Source organism: Arabidopsis lyrata, assembly GCF_000004255.2.
Source record: "Arabidopsis lyrata subsp. lyrata unplaced genomic scaffold ARALYscaffold_1, whole genome shotgun sequence".
In the NCBI taxonomy this organism is placed as follows: Eukaryota; Viridiplantae; Streptophyta; class Magnoliopsida; order Brassicales; family Brassicaceae; genus Arabidopsis; species Arabidopsis lyrata.
The window spans coordinates 26,084,016-26,106,540 of record NW_003302555.1 but is presented as its reverse complement, the minus strand read 5'-3'; the positions used below and the strand labels follow the sequence as shown (position 1 = coordinate 26,106,540).

The following is a 22,525-nucleotide window of genomic DNA, read 5'->3' as shown; positions in this document are numbered from 1 at the left end:
TGAATATTGTTGCATAGGAAAAATCTTCCTTTTTTATGAATCTTTCAAAAGTTGGGTCCATGCTATTCTCAGTGATTGATTACGTTTATTGAATATTTGTGTGCTTCCTCTGCTGATATTCTAATTCATGCTTTATTCGTCGTCTTTGATACACTCTGATTAACCATTGTGGACCTCTAGAGTCTAATTTGCAATATTAATGCAAGTCTCTTTAACTTACGGATTATGAAGAGCATCCTAAGATCGTTTAATTTGATTCAGGCTTTATGTGGCTAATGTTTGGTCTTGGATGTGAATTAGTCTATCATGTTTCTTGGAAGGTAGGAAGCAATCTTGATGTTTACCAAAATCCAATGTGCTCTTTTGTAGCTCAGTTTTGAAATATGTACTAATTATTGTAGAGGGAACCCGAAACAAAGAGACCATATGTATGATTTTATATGCGAAGAGAAGCTCCGAATTTGAAATCGTCTCCACTCCGGTGATATGTGGCCATGGTGTGAAGGAGTCTGGAGCCATGGTTATTTCAGATTCGGACATAACCGTAATTGTTAAACTAATAAAAATAAGATCAAACGTACCGGATTGATGAGAATTTTTGGTGTTCTTCGTCATGTTCTTCGTCGTATGGATCTAACAAAACAAAAAAAAAATATATACCCCAGAATTTTTTTTTGTTTGTTAATAGAGAGAACCCACCAATTTTGTAGCGTTGATTGTGACATCGAATTGTTTGTCGGATGAATATAAGTCTCTAATCCGGAGACTGAAGTTGAACCCTAACAAAAACATATATTCATAGCATAAAATTCATAAATAAAAGGTAGAGCATCACATAGCTTTTTCTTCAAAGCCAACACATCTCTCTTTGTAGCCGAATTACTCTCCAGTTTGGTATATACTCAAATTTTCCAATGACTTCCTTCTCGAACCTGGAGCGTTTTTGCTTTGCCGGATATTTTTAGGATATGGCTCTTATGTATCTCTTGTGAGTCACTTGATATGTTGTTTAGGTAAAACTTTTGGTTTGAAAGAGAATGATCTACGACAAGCATAATCGGTTATTTGTTATATATGTGGCCATGTTCATATTGCTTTCTCCACAAGCAATTTTCCAGTTTTGTAGCATTCGATATTTAAATTTAAAAGCTTCAATACGTTGTATACATGTGTATGTATGTACATATATGAATTATTCTCAGTTGCACATAGTGGTTTCTAAGGGATAGATACTTGCTCTCTGTAACCCTCTCATTTTTAGTACCTATCTTCAGTGTTTACTTTGCTAAGAGCTTCTTGATAGGCATACATCTTTACAATCTCAGATCAATATACTACAAATACATATATGATACAGTTAAGAAAATGATATTTCTCTTACAACTTTTTATATGGGTTTTATAAACAAGAGATCAACTGAAGGGTTACGCAGCGACCAATGGCGAAGGTAGAGACAAAGATACTAGAATAGGGACGATAAATATGACACGATATATACAAAGGAGATGCCTGTTTCTATACCATTGAAATTTTACGTACATAACTACTTCAAAGAGCAAGATGACTTACTTGATAGGTAAGAGATATGGTAAGAGATTATATTTTTCAATTATATGTTTCCAACTACGAAAAACTCCAGTGACATACAATCTAAAAGCATGAATATGTCATAAAATCAAGAATACAACAAAAACCAGGAAGATGGGCCCAAATTAAAGTCCGAAACTGGACGTGGGGAACCCACGGACAGTGGCGGTCGGAGCGTTACAAATATGAAAGAAACGAGGAAGCGTGAATATGTCATAAAACCAAGAGTACTACAAAACCAAGAAGATGTGCTCAAAGAACGAAACTGGACGTGGGAACCCACAGACAGTGGCGGTCGTGGCATTACAAATATGAAAGAAACGAGTAAGCATGAATATGTCATAAAATCAAGAGTACGACAAAACAAAGAAGATGGGCCTAAAGACCGAAACTGGACGTGGGGAGCCCACGGACAGTGGCGGTCGGGGCGTTGCTAATATGAAAGAAACGAGTAAGCATGAATATGTCATAAAATCAAGAGTACGACAAAACAAAGAAGATGGGCCTAAAGACCGAGACTGGACGTGGGAACCCATGGACAGTGGCGGTCGGGGCGTTGCTAATATATTGTTGGTTTAAATATATAGATTTTTTATATTTAATTCTATTATATATATCAAGATATAAACACTAATAATTGTTTGTGATTCAAAAACACTATTAATTGTTGATTACTAATAATATATATCAAAAGTTATAGCGTTTTACCATAATTCTATATTAATGTCGTTATAAAAATTAGACTCCTGACAAAATTAATTCAATAAATATCCCTAACTTGATAACCCTAAATATTAATTATTAATTCTGGTCTTAATCAACATACAACCCCGCGCTGGGCGCGGGGACCTCCCCTAGTTAAAAATAAAAAAAGATGTGCTGAACAAACAAAGAAGTAAAAAATGAAATTGACAGCTGTGGGATTTGAACCCACGCCCTTTCGGACCAGAGCCTAAATCTGGCGCCTTAGACCACTCGACCAAACTATCATTTGTTCTACATGTCATAAATTATCATTAAAAATCGTTACGGTTATCTTTCTCCACATCGCTTTGCGTGTACGTTTTTTTTTCAAATTCAACAATCCAAAATTCAAATACTAACAAAGTTTTTTGATAAAAGACACGAATTTCTACGTTGCTTTTAAAATAGTGGGTTTACTTTCAGATGGAACGATGATACTATTTTTAATATTCCTTTCGGTAAATTGCATATGGAGAATAATTCATATCTTTCTAGTTAAAGCAAAATTTTGTAGTTCTTTAGCATCCTAATCTTGATTTAGATTCGGTATAATATTTCTAATCTCCATATGAATCAATAATACAATTTCCTTAACTCTTTAACGTGTACATAGACACCTAACACCTTGTATTTGAAGCTTGTAGACTTGTAGTACATATAAATTAAGACTTGGCTTGGCTGGAACTTTAATATATCATTTGGTCTTAAAATAATAAAATTTGGGTAATATCCCATTTGCATTAATAAATTTTGTTTTTATCCCATTTGCATATCGTATATTTATTTTTTAGAATAGCTGACTTTGGTATATAAAATTAAAAGTATAAAAGCTGCATGTGATGGACAGATACTATATTACTAACTATGCATGTATACATAAATAATTAAAGACCGGCTTTTGGTTAAAAATAAATATAAAATAACAAACTTACCTTATAGCAAAATCACAAACGTGTGTTTTTGCAAATTCCACATAACGCACCCGCTTCTATTTCTAAACTAGTCGCGCCCTTAATGGTAAGCCTTTTAATTTGGCTCTTTAATTTGTTTGTCAACTATGGCTTTTAGTCTTTGAATACTCCCTCCGTTTCAATTTAGTTGTGGTTTTAGGATTTAAATTTTGTTTCATAATAGTTGTCGTTTTAGGTTTTCAATGCAAATGTTTGGTGAAAATTCCAGTTTTATCCCTACTGTTTTAATGTTTTGGCCAATGAAATTTTTTATAAAATATATTAATAAAGGGTAAAACAGAAAATTTAATGCTTTTCTTAATTTGTGTGCAAAAACCTTAAACGACAACTAAAACGAAACGGAGGGAGTACTAGTTTAAAGATTCTAAATTAATTAAAAAAAGACCAATGGATTGTGACGAAACAAAAGGAAATGACCAGTGGAATTCGAAGGGTTTGTTTGTTGTCTCTATAAAAGCCAAGTGTTTAGTCGTTCTTAAACCTCGAATTAACAACTTTCTTGCTCTCTATCCAATGGCTCCTTCTGTGCACCCTTCTTCATCACCTCTTCTTACAAGGTGAAAATATATCATCTTTTCATAAACATGATTTTTTTTAACATTCCTTTCTCTGTTTATTCAAACGGTCAAACCCTTTTTTACTAACTAATTATGTGTGTGTGTGGTTTTTTCTTTTTTTCTTTTTGTGGCATGCAATAAAACAGTAAAGCCGATGAAAAGTATGCGAATGTAAAATGGGACGAGCTGGGATTCGCACTGGTTCCAACAGATTATATGTATGTGGCGAAATGCAAACAAGGAGAGAGCTTTTCAAAAGGAGAGATTGTTCCTTATGGGGATATTTCAATAAGCCCTTGTGCTGGGATTCTCAATTATGGCCAGGTTTTGTTCTCTCTTCATTTTTGCCCCACTCACTTATAAGTTTTTGTTCAATCTTGGCGTTAGGGTTTTTTTTTGGTTTTTGAACGTTTTTTCATATTGGATTTGGATCGGTTTATCTAGATCGAATACTCTTTAAGCAAAATCTTGTAATGCTACTGTTCATATAAGAGAGTTTGAGAGAAAATCATTTGATATTGGCTTGGGGGTTTGTAGGGACTATTTGAAGGTCTCAAGGCTTATAGGACAGAAGACAGACGGATCACACTCTTCCGGCCTGACCAAAACACTCTTCGTATGCAAACAGGTGCAGATAGGCTTTGTATGATACCTCCTTCCCCGGAACAATTCGTTGAAGCAGTTAAGCAAACTGTGCTTGCCAACAACACATGGGTACTATATATATATATATGGTCTCTCTAATTCCATGTGATCAGTACTTGTTAATCTTTTTTTTTTGAATTGAATGTAAAATTATATTCAACCAAAAACCTTTTTACAAAAAATGCATCTTGTTTTTGAAGTTTTTAGAAAATACACCATAAAGAACAGAGAGTGTAAAAAACAGATAATTCTGAAAGCAAAATGTAGGTAGGCTTGTTTAATGTGGAGGTCGCGTTGAGAACCATAGCATTAGGCATTCGTCATAGCTATGGTCCCCAACGTCCTTGATTGAGCTGATCCTGTTGCGCACATTTTTGTCGATGAGCTTGATGAGGCGGGTTGATGGTGAGTGGGTTTCTCCATGCCGTCTTGCATTTCTCTCTCGCCAAATGTGGTAAAGAGAAGCTTGAAAGACGTAACGGAACAGGAAGAGGAGATCCTTGGACAGAGTTGAGTTGCAGAGTAGTGCTAATAGTTTGTCCCATTCTGTTGAGTAGTCACCGGAGAGAAGCCTCATGGTAAGATTTTCCCAGATTTCAGATGTGTATTGGCAAGAGAAGAATAAGTGATTTCTTGATTCTTCAACGTTACCGCAGAGAATGCAAGTGACTTGATGCCCGGAGTTCCATTTTTTAATGCGATCACCAGTGGATAATCTGTTATGAATTGCTAGCCACGATAGAAAAGAGTATTTGGGTGTAGAGTAGGAGAACCAAACACCCTTATACCAGTTCATCCGTGAGTGATGAGTTCGGACATTGTTCCATGTTACTTTTGTTATGAATCGTTGCCTGAATTTATCACCTGAAGCTCGCCAAAGTGAGACATCATGACCATCCCCTCTCTCTCTTTGACGTGAGTGCTGAATCTCTTCTTCAATTTTGTTGTAAATTTCTGCTCGATGCCTGCGACTCATGTGTGTTTTGAAGACAGTTTCCACGGTTGCTTCTAGCGGAATCCCCATGTCAATGGCTCTACGAGTACTCGTAGTATCAATAAGCCTGCCAAGTTGTGACCAATGATCATACCAAAACGATATTGAGCTTCCGTTCTTAACTTCTACCTTATGCATAGTTTTAGCCACTTCTCTATACTTGAGCAACTTCTTCCACATCCAAGATCCCAAGCTAGAGTGTTCATTGACAGACCAAAATGACCCTTTCCGTATTAGGTATGTCCAAATCCAAGCAACCCACAATGAAGACTGCCGAGAGACAATTCTCCATATCAATTTTAAACAACTAACCTTATTTGCTTCGATAAGAGATTTAATACCCAAACCTCCCTCTTGTTTCGGTTTGCAGATCGATGTCCATGCTAACTTTTCCTTTTTGGAGTTAAGATCAGGTCCAGACCACAAGAAAGCAGAGCAAAGTTTCTCAATCTCTTTTAGGCAACCTGCTGGTAGGCGGTAAGCAGACATCCAGAAATTCAACAAGCTTACTATCACTGAATTGATAAGTGCAAGACGTCCCGCATAAGAGAGAGAGCGAGCTGTCCATGAGCTTATCTTTGATCTCACTGTTTCTAAGAGAGGTGTATAATCTGCAGTGTTCATCCGTTTCGTTAGTAGTGGAAGTCCCAAGTAACGAACAGGTAGTTGACCGCTTGCAAAGGGAAAACTAGCTAGAATTTGGTCTTTATCAAGATCAGGAACTCCAGCAAGATAAAGAGTTGATTTCTCCAAGCTTATTTGCAGCCCCGACTTACCTGCAAACTCATGAAAGATATTAATTATCCCTTCAATCGATCGTTTCTGACCATCTACAAACACCATCAAATCATCAGCAAAGCACAAGTGAGTTAAGCTGATGTTTTTGCATTTCGGGTGATAGCCAATGTTTCTTCTAACTGCAGCTTCATCAATCATGTGAGACAATACGTTCATGCAAATAACAAATAGATACGGTGAGAGAGCGCAACCTTGTCTCAATCCTCTCGAACTACCAAAGAAACCTGCCAATTCTCCATTGACTTGTACTGAAAAAGTGGCTGTCGTGATACAAAGCTTTATCCAATGTCGGAATTTGTCCGGAAAATTCAGAGCTTCAAGCGTGTTTAGTAGGAATTGCCATTGCACCGAGTCAAAAGCTTTTGATATGTCAATTTTCATAGCACACCGAGGAGATACTGATTCTTTGTGATAGTCTTTTACTATTTCTGTGGCCAACAGTACATTTTCCATCAAGAGCCGTTCTCTAACAAACGCAGACTGATTTTGTAGAATGAATCTTGGCAGCATAACTTTAAGTCGATTGGCAATAATCTTAGAGATTACCTTATATAACACGTTACAGCATGAAATAGGCCGGTAGTCTTTCATCTCAATAGCTTCTTCTTTTTTCGGTATGAGTGCCAGAATTGTTGCATTTAACCCTTTAGGAAGAAAACCTTTGATGAAGAATGACTGGATTGCAGCTACAAAATCTTTACCAGTTATTGACCAGGTTGCTTTGAAGAATTCACTTGTATATCCGTCAGGACCCGGAGATTTATTATTTGGCATCGCAAACAAGACCTTTTTTATTTCTTCTTCGGTTACCTCTTTTGTGAGCATATCCTGATCAGCTTCAGAGCATCTAAAAGACATCAGCTTTCTCAATTCTTCAACCGCTATCCCCTGAAAATCAACCGGCTTGTGGTTGAGAAATTCACTGAAGAATCGCTCTGCCTCACCTTTGATCTCCTCACTTGTCTGTAGTGTTTCATCATTTGGCCCCTTTATCTCCCTTATCAAGTTCTGCATTTTACGCACTTGCGCAGCCTTGTGGAAGTATGAGTTATTTCTGTCTCCAACGTTCAGCCAGTGGAGTTTAGATTTTTGCTTCATATATCCTTCTTCCAATCCTGCAAGATATTGCCAATCTGTATATGCCCGCAGCTCCTCTACAATCGCTTGTTGTGACGGGTTCACTAGTGTGTTAGTTTGTTTTTCACAAAGTAACTCATGAGCCTCTAGTGTTCGCTTTGGAAGATCTCCTAGTTTTTCTTTTCCCAGAGCTCTCAAAGGCGATTTTAATGTCTTTAGCTTTTTGGAGAATCGATACAGAGCTGAAGTGGAGACGAATAAGGGAGCTGTATCATTCCAATGGTTCTCGACAGTAGGCAAGAACTGAGGTAGCTTCGTCAACACATTAACAAATTTAAATGGCTTACGGCCTCCCACTGCTGCAGCCTCTAACATTATCCTTCCCCTAGCGTGATCAGAGCAACCGCCGGACTCAAAGACGCTATAGGAATGGGGATAAATGGTACACCAAGAATCATTAACCAGGAACCTATCCAATTTTTTGCAAACCAGACCTTCCTCTCGTTTGTTACACCATGTGAAACATGGGCCATGATATCCAAGATCAGTGAAAGAGCAATATCTTACAACCTCCTGGAAATCTCTCATTCTGAGAGGAATGACTGGTGAGTTATCATAATTTGAATGTTCTCCGCCTTCAAGAATTTCATTGAAATCACCACAAATCATCCATGGTTTGTTGCGGAACAATGGTGAATCATGATGGTATCGGATGTCTTCCCACAGAAGTCTCCTCTCCTCCACAAAATTTGAGGCATAGATAAAGGAGCAAAAGAATTCTTCCTCTTTACCCTCTAGCAAAATTGAACAGGTTATCATTTGACTACTCTTGAATACAGGGGTAAGCCTAACATTTGCACTCCACACTACCCAAATGCGACCTAACCGATGCGATTCATAATTAGTTAATGACGACCAACCGTTAAAAATAGATGAGATTATATCAGGTGATCTTCTCTCTTTGACTCTTGTCTCCAAAAGACAACCAAACTGCATAGAACTGTGATTTACCCAATTGCGAATAATGGAATGTTTTGAAAATTTGTTTAGACCGCGGACATTCCAGAAGAAACCCGACATAGAATTACTTCTTTTTGGGGACCCTGTGACCTGAAACACTAGGATTTCCCTTTGTGTTCTGTTTACCAGAGCCGTTAATCACCTTATGCTTAGACTTGGAAGTTCTCGGGATAGATGGACGAGTCCCCTGAGTCCCAACCAACTCCAATGTGTCAGAAATCTCATGTGATTGCGTTGTAGTAACAATCTCCCCTTCTTCCCTACTCGCTGTTTCAACCTTGTCATCTTCAACGGCTAGAACTGTGAATCGAGATGGAGAGACATGATCATGTATATCCTGTACTTCATGATTCTTAGGACCTCTCTGTCTTCCAACCTTTGCAGGTGAGACCGAGTGCCATGTGTCTTCGTCATTCTTTTTTTCCACTGTACCATCGATAATATCTTTCCCTTTAGTCTGTAAATCTGAGACATTCTGGTTTTGAATACCATCTTTTTTTCCTTCCATCTGATTGCTTGTCGAAGAAGACTCTAAAAGAGTTGTTTGCTGTGATTCTTTCTGCGGAATAACAATAGGCTCTGGTTCTTCCCCTGTTTCCTTCTCTACTACTGTTGAATGTTGGCTGGGTGGGTTTCTTGTTAAACAAACATCTTGCAGATGTCCCCATTTAGAACATGAGGAACACCTTGGTGGAAGCCAAGGATACTTATATTCCACCATTGCATCGACTCCGGTTTCAGACTTGAAACGAAATTGTTTTGGCAAGTTCTTTAACAAATCTGCCTCCACAAAGATTTTTGCCTCTTCAAAACTGTTACAGAGCACCGTATCCGGGTGAAGCTTCTTTGGTTCCCCCACTGGACTTGCAAGAAAACTTAAACCCTTCCAGGTGAACATTGAGCGTGGAACATTTTTGATAGTTATCCACATGGGCATTGATTTGATCTCTGGCTGAGCGTCTTCGATCACCGGAGACCATTTAGATACGATCATTGGCATATCAGCTATGTTCCACATTCCACGACGAAGAACCCTAGCTCTGACTGAACTGTCTCTGATTCGAAATTTGATTGTTTTTGCATCAGCCGCAAAAGCATCGATCTTCACTGTTTTATCACCGAGTGGCCTAATTTTGTTCACAATAACATGAACTTTTGCGACGTGCGGAGCAGTTTGTGGGAATCTACCTATGAGCAGATCTTCCCAGAGCGGAATTGAATCTTCGAAGATTTCATTTGGAACCTGAACAATCGGATCTCCATTAACCATAGTTACACTGAAATCATGTTTTGAAAGAGTTGGTCTGTTCTGAACGATTGATGAATAGGATGGCTTTTGAAGCACCCCTGGTGAGGCTTCTGAACTTGTCTGTGTGTTTTCCACCACCGTCGCCGGCGACATGATGGGGGAAATCGGCGGCTGATCCGCCAGATCTTCCATTTTGAGTCACACTGTAGTAAAACCCTAAATCGCCTTCTGAGTCGCCCCTGCCACGTCAGCCTCGATATTATTTCAAAAAACTCTACTTGTTAATCTTTATTATAATATACAAAGCTCCTTTACCCGGAGGAGGTACCTAAAACCGAAAAAGGTAAAAATCTTTAGCTACTTATAATAAACTTGTTAATCTTTATTATAAGTAGCTAAAGATTTTTACCTTTTTCGGTTTTAGGTACCTCCTCCAGGTAAAGGAGCTTTGTATATTAGGCCTCTACTCATAGGTACTGGTGCTGTCCTTGGAATAGCTTCAGCTCCTGAATATACGTTCCTCATTTACACATCTCCCGTAGGAAATTATCACAAGGTGAGTTTGTTTGTTATTCAAATACTTGGTCAAGTAAACTCGGTCTAATATTTCAAATAGTGATCAAATCTGTATGTGAAAGGAAAAAAATGTGGGCTCTAAAATATTTTAAATAAATGTTACCTTTTTGTGGACCATGTCCTCTAGCACTTCTGACACAGGCTCAAATATGGCCATATGCTGCCTAAAGATTCCTTAATTTGAGACTCTTAACTGGTTTGTCTGTCTTGTAGGCAAGCTCAGGCTTGAACCTCAAAGTTGATCATAACCATCGCCGAGCCCACTTTGGTGGAACAGGTGGTGTGAAGAGCTGCACAAATTATTCTCCAGTAAGTAATAAAGAGACACCATAGATATATAGATGGCCAGGTTAATGAATATCTAAATCATGGTTTCTTCTTGTATGAAATTTGGAAGGTTGTGAAATCGTTGATCGAAGCAAAGTCATCGGGTTTCTCTGATGTCTTGTTCCTGGATGCGGCAACTGGTAAAAACATCGAAGAGGTTTCTACTTGTAACATCTTCATTCTAAAGGTAAAGATCATTGAAAAATTTATAACATATAATATAAAGTTTCAACCTTAAGTTTGCATTTGCAAGAACTCTTATTGTATATCCTTCATTTTATAGGGAAACATTGTATCCACTCCACCAACTTCAGGAACCATTTTACCAGGAATCACAAGGAAAAGCATAAGTGAGCTAGCTCGTGATATTGGCTACCAGGTTCCAGCTCTATCTAATAATACTCTTTCTTGTATAGACATTTCATGAATCTTGGCAAGATTTGAAGATTGTGATTCACAATGTTTCACAGGTTCAAGAACGCGATGTTTCTGTGGATGAGCTATTAGAGGCAGAAGAAGTTTTCTGCACTGGGACAGCAATGGTCGTTAAAGCTGTTGAAACCGTGACTTACCATGACAAAAGGTGATGAATTTAACAAAAATACAAACTTGAAAGACCATTTCTTCAAACCTTTAGTCTTTCTGCGGGTTACTTAACATTGATTTTGGGTCATATCTATCTTTTGACCACAGGGTAAAATATAGAACAGGAGAAGAAGCATTGTCTACGAAGCTTCACTTGATATTAACCAATATTCAAATGGGAGTTGTCGAAGATAAGAAGGGTTGGATTGTGGAAATCGATCATTTTACTGTAACAGATTCGTTTCCTGATGAAATAGAAGGAAAATAAAGAAAACGGAATTCAAAGAAGAAAGAAGCACGAAGAAGAAAGAAATCAATCAAGAAAAGATATTAACTAAGCAAAAAAAAAAAAAAAACACACACACACACACACAAAGAACAATGAAAAGCGAGAAAAAAATTAAAGGGAATAAAATTTGTTATCTTTTGTGTAAAGAACTATTACTATATACTAGATTTTTTTTTCCAAAAATACCAATAAAATATATTAGTGTTTTGGAAAAAAAAAACTCATTTATTAGTGTTTTGGAAGAAAAAAAACTAGTGATAGTGTTTCTGGGACAAAAACTTAGTTTAATGATCTTTAATTTAGGGTATTTCTCTAAAATCTATCAGCTTTTTTCTTACAAACCTCAAAATCATATTGATTGCTTCTATAAAATTTAGATGATTTTTTTCTGTTCCATTCCTTCAAGGAAAAATATATTAAACTAAAATGATTTATAAGTAGATTCTGGCCTTTATTATTTGTATTGAGTTGGTTTAGATGTATTAAATGTCGCCTTGTGTGTTAATTCCATGAAAAAAAAAACACTCGCCCTAGGAGTTTTCCAAGGAAAGATTAGTTTTTATACATAGACATCAAATGAACTCATATTTTATTTCTTTTCTTTTTGTATAAATGTAAAGTTATATTCACCAAAAACTGTTTTACAAATAATGCATCACAAAATCCAAAGAATTTGAATATTTCGGATAAAGATTAAAATTGAGAAGGAGAAAAGCGGATGTGTGTATCGAACCACATATTTTATTTCAACATTTGCAAATCAGATCGATGACTTAATTCACTTTGACAGCATAATACATATGACACAAAACAAAAAACAAAAACCACATACATAATTGTTACTTGATTTTCCAATTGAGAACATGTCCTGGCGGGCTATGATATCTTCTTGTAAACCAAATTCCATCCTCTTTAGCAATCCATGAGCGTAGTTGACCGCATCTAGGGTAAGAGCCTTGATGATATACTTCAATATCATACCAATACGTTGGTTTAGTCCCGTAACTAAGCATACAATACAATTTTGTACGATGAGGTACCTTATCCACGAACTTAATGATAAGAAAAGGATCCTTAAAATTTAGCTTATGAAACCATATAGGTGGGCGCTCTATGCTATCTTTTCGACAGGCAATGTTGAGAACAATACCAAGACCTAGTTCGTTATGAATTACTACATGATTTGTTTTGCAAGCTTCATATAGCCCAAAATACATAGTAGTAACTAACAAAACAATTATGAAATGATTCATTTTTAGGGATTAAAACAATTCAACATATAGTATTTATAATCTATTTTTTGCAGTAACTTTATTGTATGAAACATATTTTATTTTATATTCAACCAAAAAAAAAACTGAACAGATTTGGAAGTATATCTTAGACATATCTATGAAAATAATAGACAGATTAGTTAGTCTATCATCTGAGATTTCATTCTTCATTTTTGTACACACATAATTTGAATTAATTCATGTATCCATAAAATTCTAGTGCTATCAAAATTATGTAATTTATAGATTTTAAGGAAGATATTTAATTTTTCAGCCAAACAAAAAAGGAAATAGCAAATATTTGGAAATATATCTTCAATATATATTAAAATTAAATAGCATAAGATTAAATTGTTATAAAAATAAAATTAAATTAAATAGCATAAGATTTATAAACTATTTACAAAATTAAATAGCATAAATTTTATGCACGGTCTCTTACCTAGTTATTATTAAAATGTAGATTTCTTTTAATTAGTTGAAATGTTGAATGAAGGAATCTGGGATGGTTTAATTTGTATAAATTTCTTATTTCGATATGCCCAGTGAAAATAGAGTTAAATATTCTTCTTCAATTTTTCAAATGGAAAGATAAAACTAAAATCGTAATGAGAGTAAATTTAAAATTGAAACAAATTTGATTACTTTTACTTATTAAGATAAAAATAAAAAAATAATTAATATTCTTTTAAAAATAGAAAATGAAAATTTACATAAAGAACCAAATCTTAAAATCCCAACTCTGATCCGGTTAAGGCCCTCCTAAGTAGAAGAAGATACCGAAGGATCGAAGATTTGCACAACGAAAAAAACCAATTCCAGTTTTGTTTTCTCTAAACAAAATATATGGGAGGAGGCGGCATAGTAGCGCTACATCCACAAGTGTAAGCTAGACATCCACAAGCCCAAAACTTCTTCTTCATCGATCTCAATCAAAGCTGAAACAGTTTTTGTAGAAAACCTTAATTAGCACACAAAACAAAAAACGAAGAAAATTGTTAATTTAGCACAAAAACATTGAAAGTAGACAAAACTCACCCTTTTTTATGAGTATTGGCTACTCAAAGCTTTAAAATTGTTTCAAAATACATGAAAAAAATACTGATAAAACGAAAGAAAGTGAACAATGGTTTTTTTTTGTTTTGTTAATCAGAGGAATCCCATACCAAAACATAGGCTAAAATCCAACGTCCATAAAATCTTAAAAGACAATTTCAACAAATCTTTAGTCTTTCCGCGGTTTACCTAACGTCGATTTTGGGTCATATCTATCTTTGAACACAAGGTAAAATATAGAACATGAGAAGAAGCATTGTCTAGGAAGCTTTACTTGATATTAACCAATATTCAAATGGGAGTTGTCAAAGATAATAAGGGTTGGATTGTGGAGATCGATCATTTTGTTGGAACATATTCGTTTTTTGATGAAACAGAAGGACAATCAAGAAAACAGAATTCACAAAAGAAAACAGCACAAAGAAGAAAGAAATCAAGATATTAAGTTATTAACTAAGCAAAAAAAACACAAAAACATGAAAAGCGAGAAAAGAAAATAAAAGGAACATAATTTGTTATCTTTTGTTTGAAGAATTACAAGGTAAGAACCCGTGTCATGCACATGTAAATCTAATGTTATTTAGTTTTACGAGAGTATTATTTATTAAAAAAACTTAAGCTTATACACACAAAAACACGAGTAAATAAGTGGTTTGAGCCTTGAGGCATGGTATTATGTTTATATTTAAATCTTATGTTTAAGATAATGGGTCGTGACAGATAACTAAGTTTGAGGCAGTTATAGACCGTAGCGATATTAGTGATTATTTCTTAAGTGGTTTCTGCCCCGGACAAAGCCCAATGAAACAATTGTTTTCGCCCCAAAATTTTTTTGTGAAATCCACTAGCTAAAACTATTTACAAATTGACCCGAAATTAATTTACTTTTATAATAACTGGCCCAAATTTTCTAAACCTTCTAAAATAACCTGTTTTTTTCTTTTAAGCTTTGGTCCAACATTCTTCAGGGCGGCCCTGTTTCTAAGCTGCGCCTAAACTCTAGGATATTTGAATTCTATGATGTAAAATATGTTGTATTGTGTATCTGTCATACATAACTTAAAAAAAAAAATCTTATATTGCCTAAAACCGTCAAAGCACCGATTATGTATTTTAGGTGTTAGGCGCTTGATCGCTTAACTCTTTATTGAACGTTGGCCCGAAATAAATTTGCCTAACTTGTGTTTCCCAAAAGATTTTGAAATTGATTAGCTTCTCTCTCTATCTCATTCAAGTTCCTCTTATATTTTAAATTTAATATTGAAAAAGCTTTTTGAGTTTTGGTGTATTTAAAAGTAGGGTAGATAAACATAAACGTCGAATAAAAGCTAGCTATTGCCCACTTTTTAAAATTAGTTGGTTCATGTTTGTTTTTTTTTTGCTAAAAATGGGTTTGCTAATGATTCATATTACACGTAGGATCGGTGACTCTAATCTCACGTATAGCCTAAAACGCATGCATTGATCATTGAATGAAGAACTTTATTAGAATAATATACAGAAAATAGGAGTATAAATGTATGTATAAGAACTTTATTAGAATAAGCAGAAATGATCAATCCGGAAAATGTGATCTTTAAATATTAGGTCGGTTGCAAGAATGGATTTTATGTAATTCTTATTTCATGTATACTTTAGCATAGATTTGTATTTTGCTACATTAATTCATGTGGTTAATATAAATTTAAATAAAGGCTACAAACACGAACCCTTCAACCACTGACTGTATGACCACATGGTTATATTTGTTGTTGTCCCTATAAAAGCCAAGCGTGGTTAGTTGTTCTCAAAGCTCGAACCACTTTCTTGCTCTTTTTGTCTTCCTCTATCCAATGGCTCTTTCTGTGCTCCTTTCTTCATCACCTCTTCTTACAAGGTAAAAGTTTATCATCTTTTTAGGTTTGTTTTCTTAAACGAATCATTAATTAGTTCTAAGAGTCCCGATTTAAGTTTCTCGTGTTCTTTTGCCATATTAGTCCCTTCTCTGTTTTATTTCAAAACTCTTTTACACATTAATTTGAGTGTTTTTATTATGTGGCATACATTAAAACAGTAAAGCCGATGAAAAGTATGCGAATGTAAAATGGGACGAGCTGGGATTCGCACTGGTTCCAACAGATTATATGTATGTGGCGAAATGCAAACAAGGAGAGAGCTTTTCAAAAGGAGAGATTGTTCCTTATGGAGATTTTTTAATAAGCCCTTGTGCTGGGATTCTCAATTATGGCCAGGTTTTGTTCTCTCTTCATTTTTGCCACACTCACTTATAAGTTTTTGTTCAATCTTGGCGTTAGGGTTTTTTTTTGGTTTTTGAACGTTTTTTCATATTGGATTTGGATCGGTTTATCTAGATCGAATACTCTTTAAGCAAAATCTTGTAATGCTACTGTTCATATAAGAGAGTTTGAGAGAAAATCATTTGATATTGGCTTGGGGGTTTGTAGGGACTATTTGAAGGTCTCAAGGCTTATAGGACAGAAGACGGACGGATCACACTCTTCCGGCCTGACCAAAACGCTCTTCGTATGCAAACAGGTGCGGATAGGACTTGTATGACACCTCCTTCTCTGGACCAATTCGTCGAAGCAGTTAAGCAAACTGTGCTTGCCAACAACAAATGGGTATGGACTCTATATTTTTTTTTTTTTTTTTGGTTTTAATGTGAAAAAGGACTCTATATTTCCATGTGAATACTTATAAGTAGCTAGAGAATTTTACGGTTTTGATTTGTTTTTTTTTTTGTTTTAGGTTCCTCCTCCGGGTAAAGGAGCTTTGTATATTAGGCCTCTACTCATAGGTACTGGTGCTGTCCTTGGAGTCGCTTCAGCACCTGAATATACGTTCCTCATTTACACATCTCCCGTAGGAAATTACCACAAGGTGAGTTTATTTGTTGTTCAAATACTTGGTCAAGTAAACTGGTCTAATATTTTAAATATTGATCTCAACTGTAAGTAAAAGGAAGCCAGTGTGGCTCTAAATTTTAAATATCAATAATGTTATCCTTTTAGTACACCATGAGCACTAGCACTTGACACTTGCTCAAATATGGCCATGCTGCCTAAAAGACTCCTAAATTTAAGACTATTTACTGGTTTGTCTGTCTTCCAGGCAAGTTCAGGCTTGAACCTCATAGTTGATCATAAGCATCGCCGAGCCCACTCTGGTGGAACAGGGGGTGTGAAAAGCTGCACAAACTATTCTCCAGTAATAAAGAGACACCAGAGATAAATAGATGTCCATGCAACAAGTTAATGAAATATCTAATACATGGCTTCTTCTTGTATAAAATTTGGAAGGTTTTGAAATCGTTGATCGAAGCAAAGTCATCTGGTTTCTCTGATGTCTTGTTCCTGGATGCGGCAACTGGCAAAAACATTGAAGAGGTTTCTACTTGTAACATCTTCATTCTAAAGGTAAAGATAGATCATCGAAAAATTTATAACAATAATATAAAGTTTCAACCTTAAGTTTGCATTTGCAAGAGCTCTTATTTTCATATCCTTCATTTTATAGGGAAACATTGTATCCACTCCACCAACTTCAGGAACCATTTTACCAGGAATCACAAGGAAAAGCATAAGTGAGCTAGCTCGTGATATTGGCTACCAGGTTCCAGCTCTATCTAATAATACTCTTTCTTGTATAGACATTTCATGAATCTTAGCAAGATTGTGATTCACAATGTTTCACAGGTTCAAGAACGCGATGTTTCTGTCGATGAGCTATTAGAGGCAGAAGAAGTTTTCTGCACTGGGACCGCAATGGTCGTCAAAGCTGTTGAAACCGTGACCCTCCATGACAAAAAGTGATTAATTAGTTGTTACAAAAATACACCATTTAATCAAATCTTTCCGATTTTGGGGTTACGTAAAGTTGATTTTGGGTCATATCTATCTTTGTCCGCAGGATAAAATACAAGACAGGGGAAAAGGCATTGTCTACGAAGCTTCACTTGATATTAACTAATATTCAAATGGGAGTTGTCGAAGATAAGAAGGGTTGGATGGTGGTTGTTGAATAATTCGTTTCCTGATGAAATATAAGAACAATCAAGAAAAAGTAATTCAAAAAAGAAATAAGCACAAATAAGAAAGAAATCAATCAAGAAAAGAAATTAGGCAAAAAAAAAAAACAAAAAACAAAAATCGAGAAAAAAATAAAACGAACAAAATTGTCATCTATATATATAGTTCTACCAACAAATAAAAGAGTGGTTTAAGAGCTACTACTGTAATTAAAAGCTAACATGTTGTCATGGTTTTTATCTTTCATGGTTGAAACTTGATTATATGAATTTTTTTTATCGGAAAGGTGATGCAAATTTTATTAATTGCTCAATGAGATATGTAGTGGAGAACTCTGAAGATCCAAGAGACAGAGAGAGTGATTGCCATTTAACAGACAAAGAGAGTGATTTTAATATATAGTGTTTTAATTTGCCTTTGTGTATGGTTGAAAAAAAAAAAAAGTGAACAAAGAAAAATAAAGTTATCTTATGATATTCTATAGTTATATGTTTTGCTTCTGGGTTTCTCTTATTATTCTTTGTTCTATACTACTAGTTTAATCAATCAACAATTTAGATGAAAATTTTGTGAATATATATGAAGTGGGTCGATTTAAACTTGTACATGTAATGGAAACTCTTTAGATACAATATGATTAAGAGATAATTAGCTCAGAAGTATAGATCTAGGCTTAAATTAGTTTTTGATAAAATCTTGTCGGAGTTTAAAACAATAGCAACATTAGCCCATCATCTTTCCGTTTTTAGCCTCACGCGTTAAAGGAAACGCAACAATTTTTTTGTTTCTTCCGAGACAAATATGCGTGTATATGTATATTTGCCAAACATCTATTGTTCTATTGTAGATATCCACATGTCTACTTAGATCCATAGATCTACTTAGATTCACATCTCTAATTTATAAATCTGTATTTTGATGTGCATCTTTTTTTGTAGACATCTATTTATTCTCTTTATTTTCACTTAATGTTGATAAATAACTTACTGTTCAATTTTTTTTTCAAGTAAAGATTTGAGTTTAGATATTCAACTTCCCCTGTAGATCTATATTTATTCATGTATATTTTGTCAAATATCTATTATTTGTTTTAGATATCCACAGATCTACTTAGATCTACTTAGATCTGTATCTATTCATGTATATTTGTCAAGCATTTGTTATTCTAATTTAGATATCCACAGATCTATTTAGACAATCTGCAGGTTTATATTAAATAGAAGTCGCCTCCTTCATGTATATTTGCCAAGCATCTATTGTAGATATCCACAGATCTACTTAGACAATCTGCATGTTTGTATTAAATAGAAGTCGCCTCCTTCATGTATATTTGTCAAACATCTATTGTTCTATTGTAGATATCCACATATCTACTTAGATAGTCTGCAGGTTTGCATTAAATAGACGTCGCCTCTTTTCTTCTGTTGCCGCATAACTGTCACGTCCCGCTCAGAGATGTCGCTTCGTCCTTTTTTGCCAAAAAAGTCAACAATGTTATCCCACTCGCATGGATATCTAAGCCACTGGTTTTTTCGTTATTATTGCAAATGAAAAAGCGAGAAGTGAAGCTGATATTTCGTTACTTGGAGACAAGACAGCCATTTACCTCTGCGCTAATTTGCCTCTCTGTTTTTACCTCTAAGCTAACTCACCCTATGACTAATTACAGTTTCAAAAACATCGTCCTATAAGGGAGACAAGGATCGTCCTATAGTAATGTTGATGGTTCTATCTTGCTTCTTTGTTTACTTTTTATTTATATAAGAAAACCTTTAACAAAAAAAACCATGAAAATAAATTTAAAAGATAATAGTGACAGCTGTGGGATTTGAACCCACGCCCTTTCGGACCAGAGCCTAAATCTGGCGCCTTAGACCACTCGGCCAAACTATCATTTGTGGATAATTGAGTATAAATTATTTAAATAACAACTATCAAACCATTGCATTATATGTACATCTCTTCTTTCTCATCCCAACTAAATGTTATGGAAATTCACGAAATAATTTATATTTCACCAAACATTATTTTTGTGAATAGATAATTTAATACTGAAGCTGAATTAAATTCAGTTTCAGATTCAATCACAACTGAAATCATGTATAAATGTGAAATTAATACAGTAGCATTTTAAGAGTAGAACGGACTTTCTCACTATATCAACAAGAAATTAAAAATACAACATTTGATTAATTATTACAACCTCTTGAGTCTTGATGAACATCATAAACTATTACATCTTGAGATTAAGAAAGTTTAATTATATTATAATTTGCAGTAATTTAAATTAGATATATTCATAACTATAATATTAGTGATCAGTAAGGGTACTCTCCGACCCAATTACCGGGTGAGTCATAGTTACAACTCACGAACCACCAAGTATTGGTGCATTGAACCCTAGCACACCCTATCTTCACTGAGTCTCTCCACACCACTTGCGTGTAATGCAAGCATTGTTTTCCACCTGTTGTTTTCAAATTCAACAAGCTTTATCAAATCTCTATCAATTACTTAAACTCGATTAAGTTTTGCGTTTTGTGTTTATGTTACATTTGAAATCGTTGTGTTCACTTTCAGATGAAACCATAGTTATATATATACGTTAATACGTCGTACTTTAACAAACAAAAATTTCAAGTATAAGGCGAATGATATGGATTGATTGTGTAAGAGATTAGATACCTGTGCAATTGTTATATGCGTAGCTGTAGTAAGGTTTCTCGTCGACCCAAAGTTTGACGGCCGAGATGCCCGAGAACGTGGAACTACTCCCCTTGGCTAGGTTTTCTCCATATGGTCCGTTGGAGTGAACAAGGCTGCAGTTGGCCTTTCTAGAATTCGCATAGTTCAATGCGTAGGTCGCGAGCGTTGTGTCCCACACGACGTTCGGTACTCCAACCTGCGCACGAGCGGTGTTGTGAGAGTTAAGGTAGTCTTGTGGAGTGTTTTGAGCATTGGTTGCAATTACCAGGAAGCTAATCGCAACGATTAGGACTGATGGGGTTTTGAAAGTATTCATGTTGTCGTGTTTTTTTCTTTACTGATGATTTCAAGTAGAGGGAGATATGTAGTTTATGTTGTGAGTCTGAGGAATGCTTTGCCTTCTTTATATATGCAATGTATGATATTTAGGTTCAGTGGTTTTGGGAAACTTTAACATTGGGGAGTTGACTTCTCTTTTTATAAAGATTAAATGTATTTTTAAAGTGAAGTAAAATGATCAAAAAGTGTTAACATGCCTTTAATTATCACTATTACGTAATCTTTAAGCTAGATCTAATGGTCTCACAAGAGATAAGCAAAAGTATATATATAACAAATATCGTACTGCTAGAGCAAAGCTTAGTGGCCGCAACTGAATAAGAATGACAAATTAATCTAAAATATTTTCTTTTGTATCTTGCGAAAAACATTATTTTGTTACAAATTTATTCTAATAAAAACTGGCGAGGTTAATATAATATGCTAAAAATGACAGTCAAAATAATATTCATGAAACTATATCATTTTAGAATATTAACAAAACAGATAGAGATTGCTAATTAATTGTTATAGAATGAAGCATTTATTATTTTCCAGTGAAATAGAAATTTTGAATAGAGATTTGGTTATGTATATTTGTATTTGATTTGAAGATGTATATATATTTGGGTAACATGAAAGTTTATTGAACAAGTGGATTGCATGTACATGGCCGATCCTCCGCCGGTTAGAAGCATTCGTAATATTGTATAATTATAACATGTAAGTGCAAGAGCTATTAAGTACTTGAGAACTAGTTCACGATATAAGACAGAAACTTAGTCAGAAACTGAGTCACAAACTAAGACACAGGTTTCTTCAAAAACTCTTTTGATTAATAGAAAATATGTTTACAAGGTCCTCCTTAAACTATTTTATATTCTCTCAATCTCTCGTTTTTAGATCACAACCCGATCAAGAACTCTCTCAAGACAAACCCCTTAGCCCCCTTAAGCATTATGCTTTCTTACAAGAAACCCCATAACCTTAATGTCTAAGAATTCTCTTGCTCTTTTGTGCTAAGCTTTTCTAAAGCCTAAACACCCTATTTATACTAAATAGGTCGTGGCTATACAACAAGCCGATTTCCTATTCTAACAATAGGAATAGACAATTTCCTTTTTCTTTAAAGATTAGGAAATTGTCCTTTCCCTTCATGTTTCATTTTCTTCCCATGAAAAGGAAACTCTTCAGTCTTCTAAAATCTTCTCCAAGCTTCTAGTATCCACAGCCAACCGCCATAGACCGACTTACCAATTTCCAAATACTTGCTTCACATAATTCTGTTTTGTTGAACTACTTCTTGTACTACTCTGAACTAGTTCAACGACTACTTCAGCAGCTTCATCTTCACTCTTCGCCTTCTATAAATGTCGCTTTCTGTTTCTCTTCATCTTGACATAAAACTCATTAAGAATACATCAACATAACATACTCTTTCCACTTGTACCAATGTACGTCCACTATATATATATATTTCGTTAATAGAAATAGATCGAGTGTAAAGAAGAAGACGTACATAGATCAAATATCTTCTACAATTGCAGACACGATATAGAGGCCAATTGAGTTACGATGCAACTTTAGCCTTTCACTTCCTCGTCATCTCCATCCTCATACGTTGGGCTACGAGTCCAAGTCTCTGCCTAAAAATTGGATTTTGTATCTTGGTTTTAAACTGGTTCTTCATTTTGATGTCATTAGGCTAAGTAACTTGGCCATGA

The 22,525-nt window shown here is 35.1% G+C and overlaps 3 protein-coding genes, 1 long non-coding RNA gene and 2 other non-coding genes across 6 annotated transcripts; 2 read left to right on the top strand and 4 right to left on the bottom strand.

The window, feature by feature from the left end:
• Nucleotides 1-2,496: 2,496 nt before the first annotated feature.
• TRNAL-UAG lies at nt 2,497-2,576 on the bottom strand. The gene has a single exon. It is a non-coding gene; the product is annotated as a tRNA-Leu (tRNA).
• Nucleotides 2,577-10,046: 7,470 nt separating this feature from the next.
• On the top strand, nt 10,047-11,434 carry LOC9327618. The gene is made up of 3 exons (XR_002329149.1): nt 10,047-10,732; nt 10,829-10,924; nt 11,016-11,434. It is a non-coding gene; the product is annotated as an uncharacterized LOC9327618 (long non-coding RNA).
• A 539-nt stretch (nt 11,435-11,973) lies between these two features.
• LOC9330292 (S-protein homolog 25) lies at nt 11,974-12,965 on the bottom strand. Its single transcript, XM_002891509.2, has one exon. The coding sequence runs from the start codon at nt 12,670-12,672 to the stop codon at nt 12,259-12,261; it is 414 nt and encodes a 137-aa protein (XP_002891555.1). The 5' UTR covers nt 12,673-12,965; the 3' UTR covers nt 11,974-12,258.
• Nucleotides 12,966-15,339: 2,374 nt separating this feature from the next.
• Nucleotides 15,340-17,866, top strand: LOC9327617 (putative branched-chain-amino-acid aminotransferase 7). The gene is made up of 9 exons (XM_002894184.2): nt 15,340-15,625; nt 15,803-15,980; nt 16,194-16,370; nt 16,498-16,629; nt 16,861-16,956; nt 17,049-17,165; nt 17,266-17,361; nt 17,445-17,557; nt 17,659-17,866. The coding sequence occupies exons 1-9, from the start codon at nt 15,582-15,584 to the stop codon at nt 17,771-17,773; spliced, it is 1,068 nt and encodes a 355-aa protein (XP_002894230.1). The 5' UTR covers nt 15,340-15,581; the 3' UTR covers nt 17,774-17,866.
• A 1,724-nt stretch (nt 17,867-19,590) lies between these two features.
• TRNAL-UAG lies at nt 19,591-19,670 on the bottom strand. Its single transcript has one exon. It is a non-coding gene; the product is annotated as a tRNA-Leu (tRNA).
• A 266-nt stretch (nt 19,671-19,936) lies between these two features.
• On the bottom strand, nt 19,937-20,855 carry LOC9330291 (pathogenesis-related leaf protein 6). The gene is made up of 2 exons (XM_002891508.2): nt 20,463-20,855; nt 19,937-20,244 (listed from the first exon to the last, which is right to left on the bottom strand). Exons 1-2 carry the CDS (start codon nt 20,797-20,799, stop codon nt 20,096-20,098), a joined length of 486 nt encoding a protein of 161 aa, XP_002891554.1. The 5' UTR covers nt 20,800-20,855; the 3' UTR covers nt 19,937-20,095.
• Between the last annotated feature and the right edge of the window lie 1,670 nt (nt 20,856-22,525).

What these genes read in the sequence shown, in the direction of transcription:
- LOC9330292 (XM_002891509.2), bottom strand. Translation starts at nt 12,672, where the DNA reads ATGAATCATTTCATAATTGTTTTGTTAGTTACTACTATGTATTTTGGG.
- LOC9327617 (XM_002894184.2), top strand. Translation starts at nt 15,582, where the DNA reads ATGGCTCTTTCTGTGCTCCTTTCTTCATCACCTCTTCTTACAAG. An exon ending in CCGTAGGAAATTACCACAAG is followed by an intron (nt 16,630 to 16,860) that starts GTGAGTTTATTT and finishes TCTGTCTTCCAG; the next exon opens with GCAAGTTCAGGCTTGAACCT. An exon ending in GTGACCCTCCATGACAAAAA is followed by an intron (nt 17,558 to 17,658) that starts GTGATTAATTAG and finishes CTTTGTCCGCAG; the next exon opens with GATAAAATACAAGACAGGGG.
- LOC9330291 (XM_002891508.2), bottom strand. Translation starts at nt 20,799, where the DNA reads ATGAATACTTTCAAAACCCCATCAGTCCTAATCGTTGCGATTAGCTTC. An exon ending in CGCATATAACAATTGCACAG is followed by an intron (nt 20,245 to 20,462) that starts GTATCTAATCTC and finishes TGAAAACAACAG; the next exon opens with GTGGAAAACAATGCTTGCAT.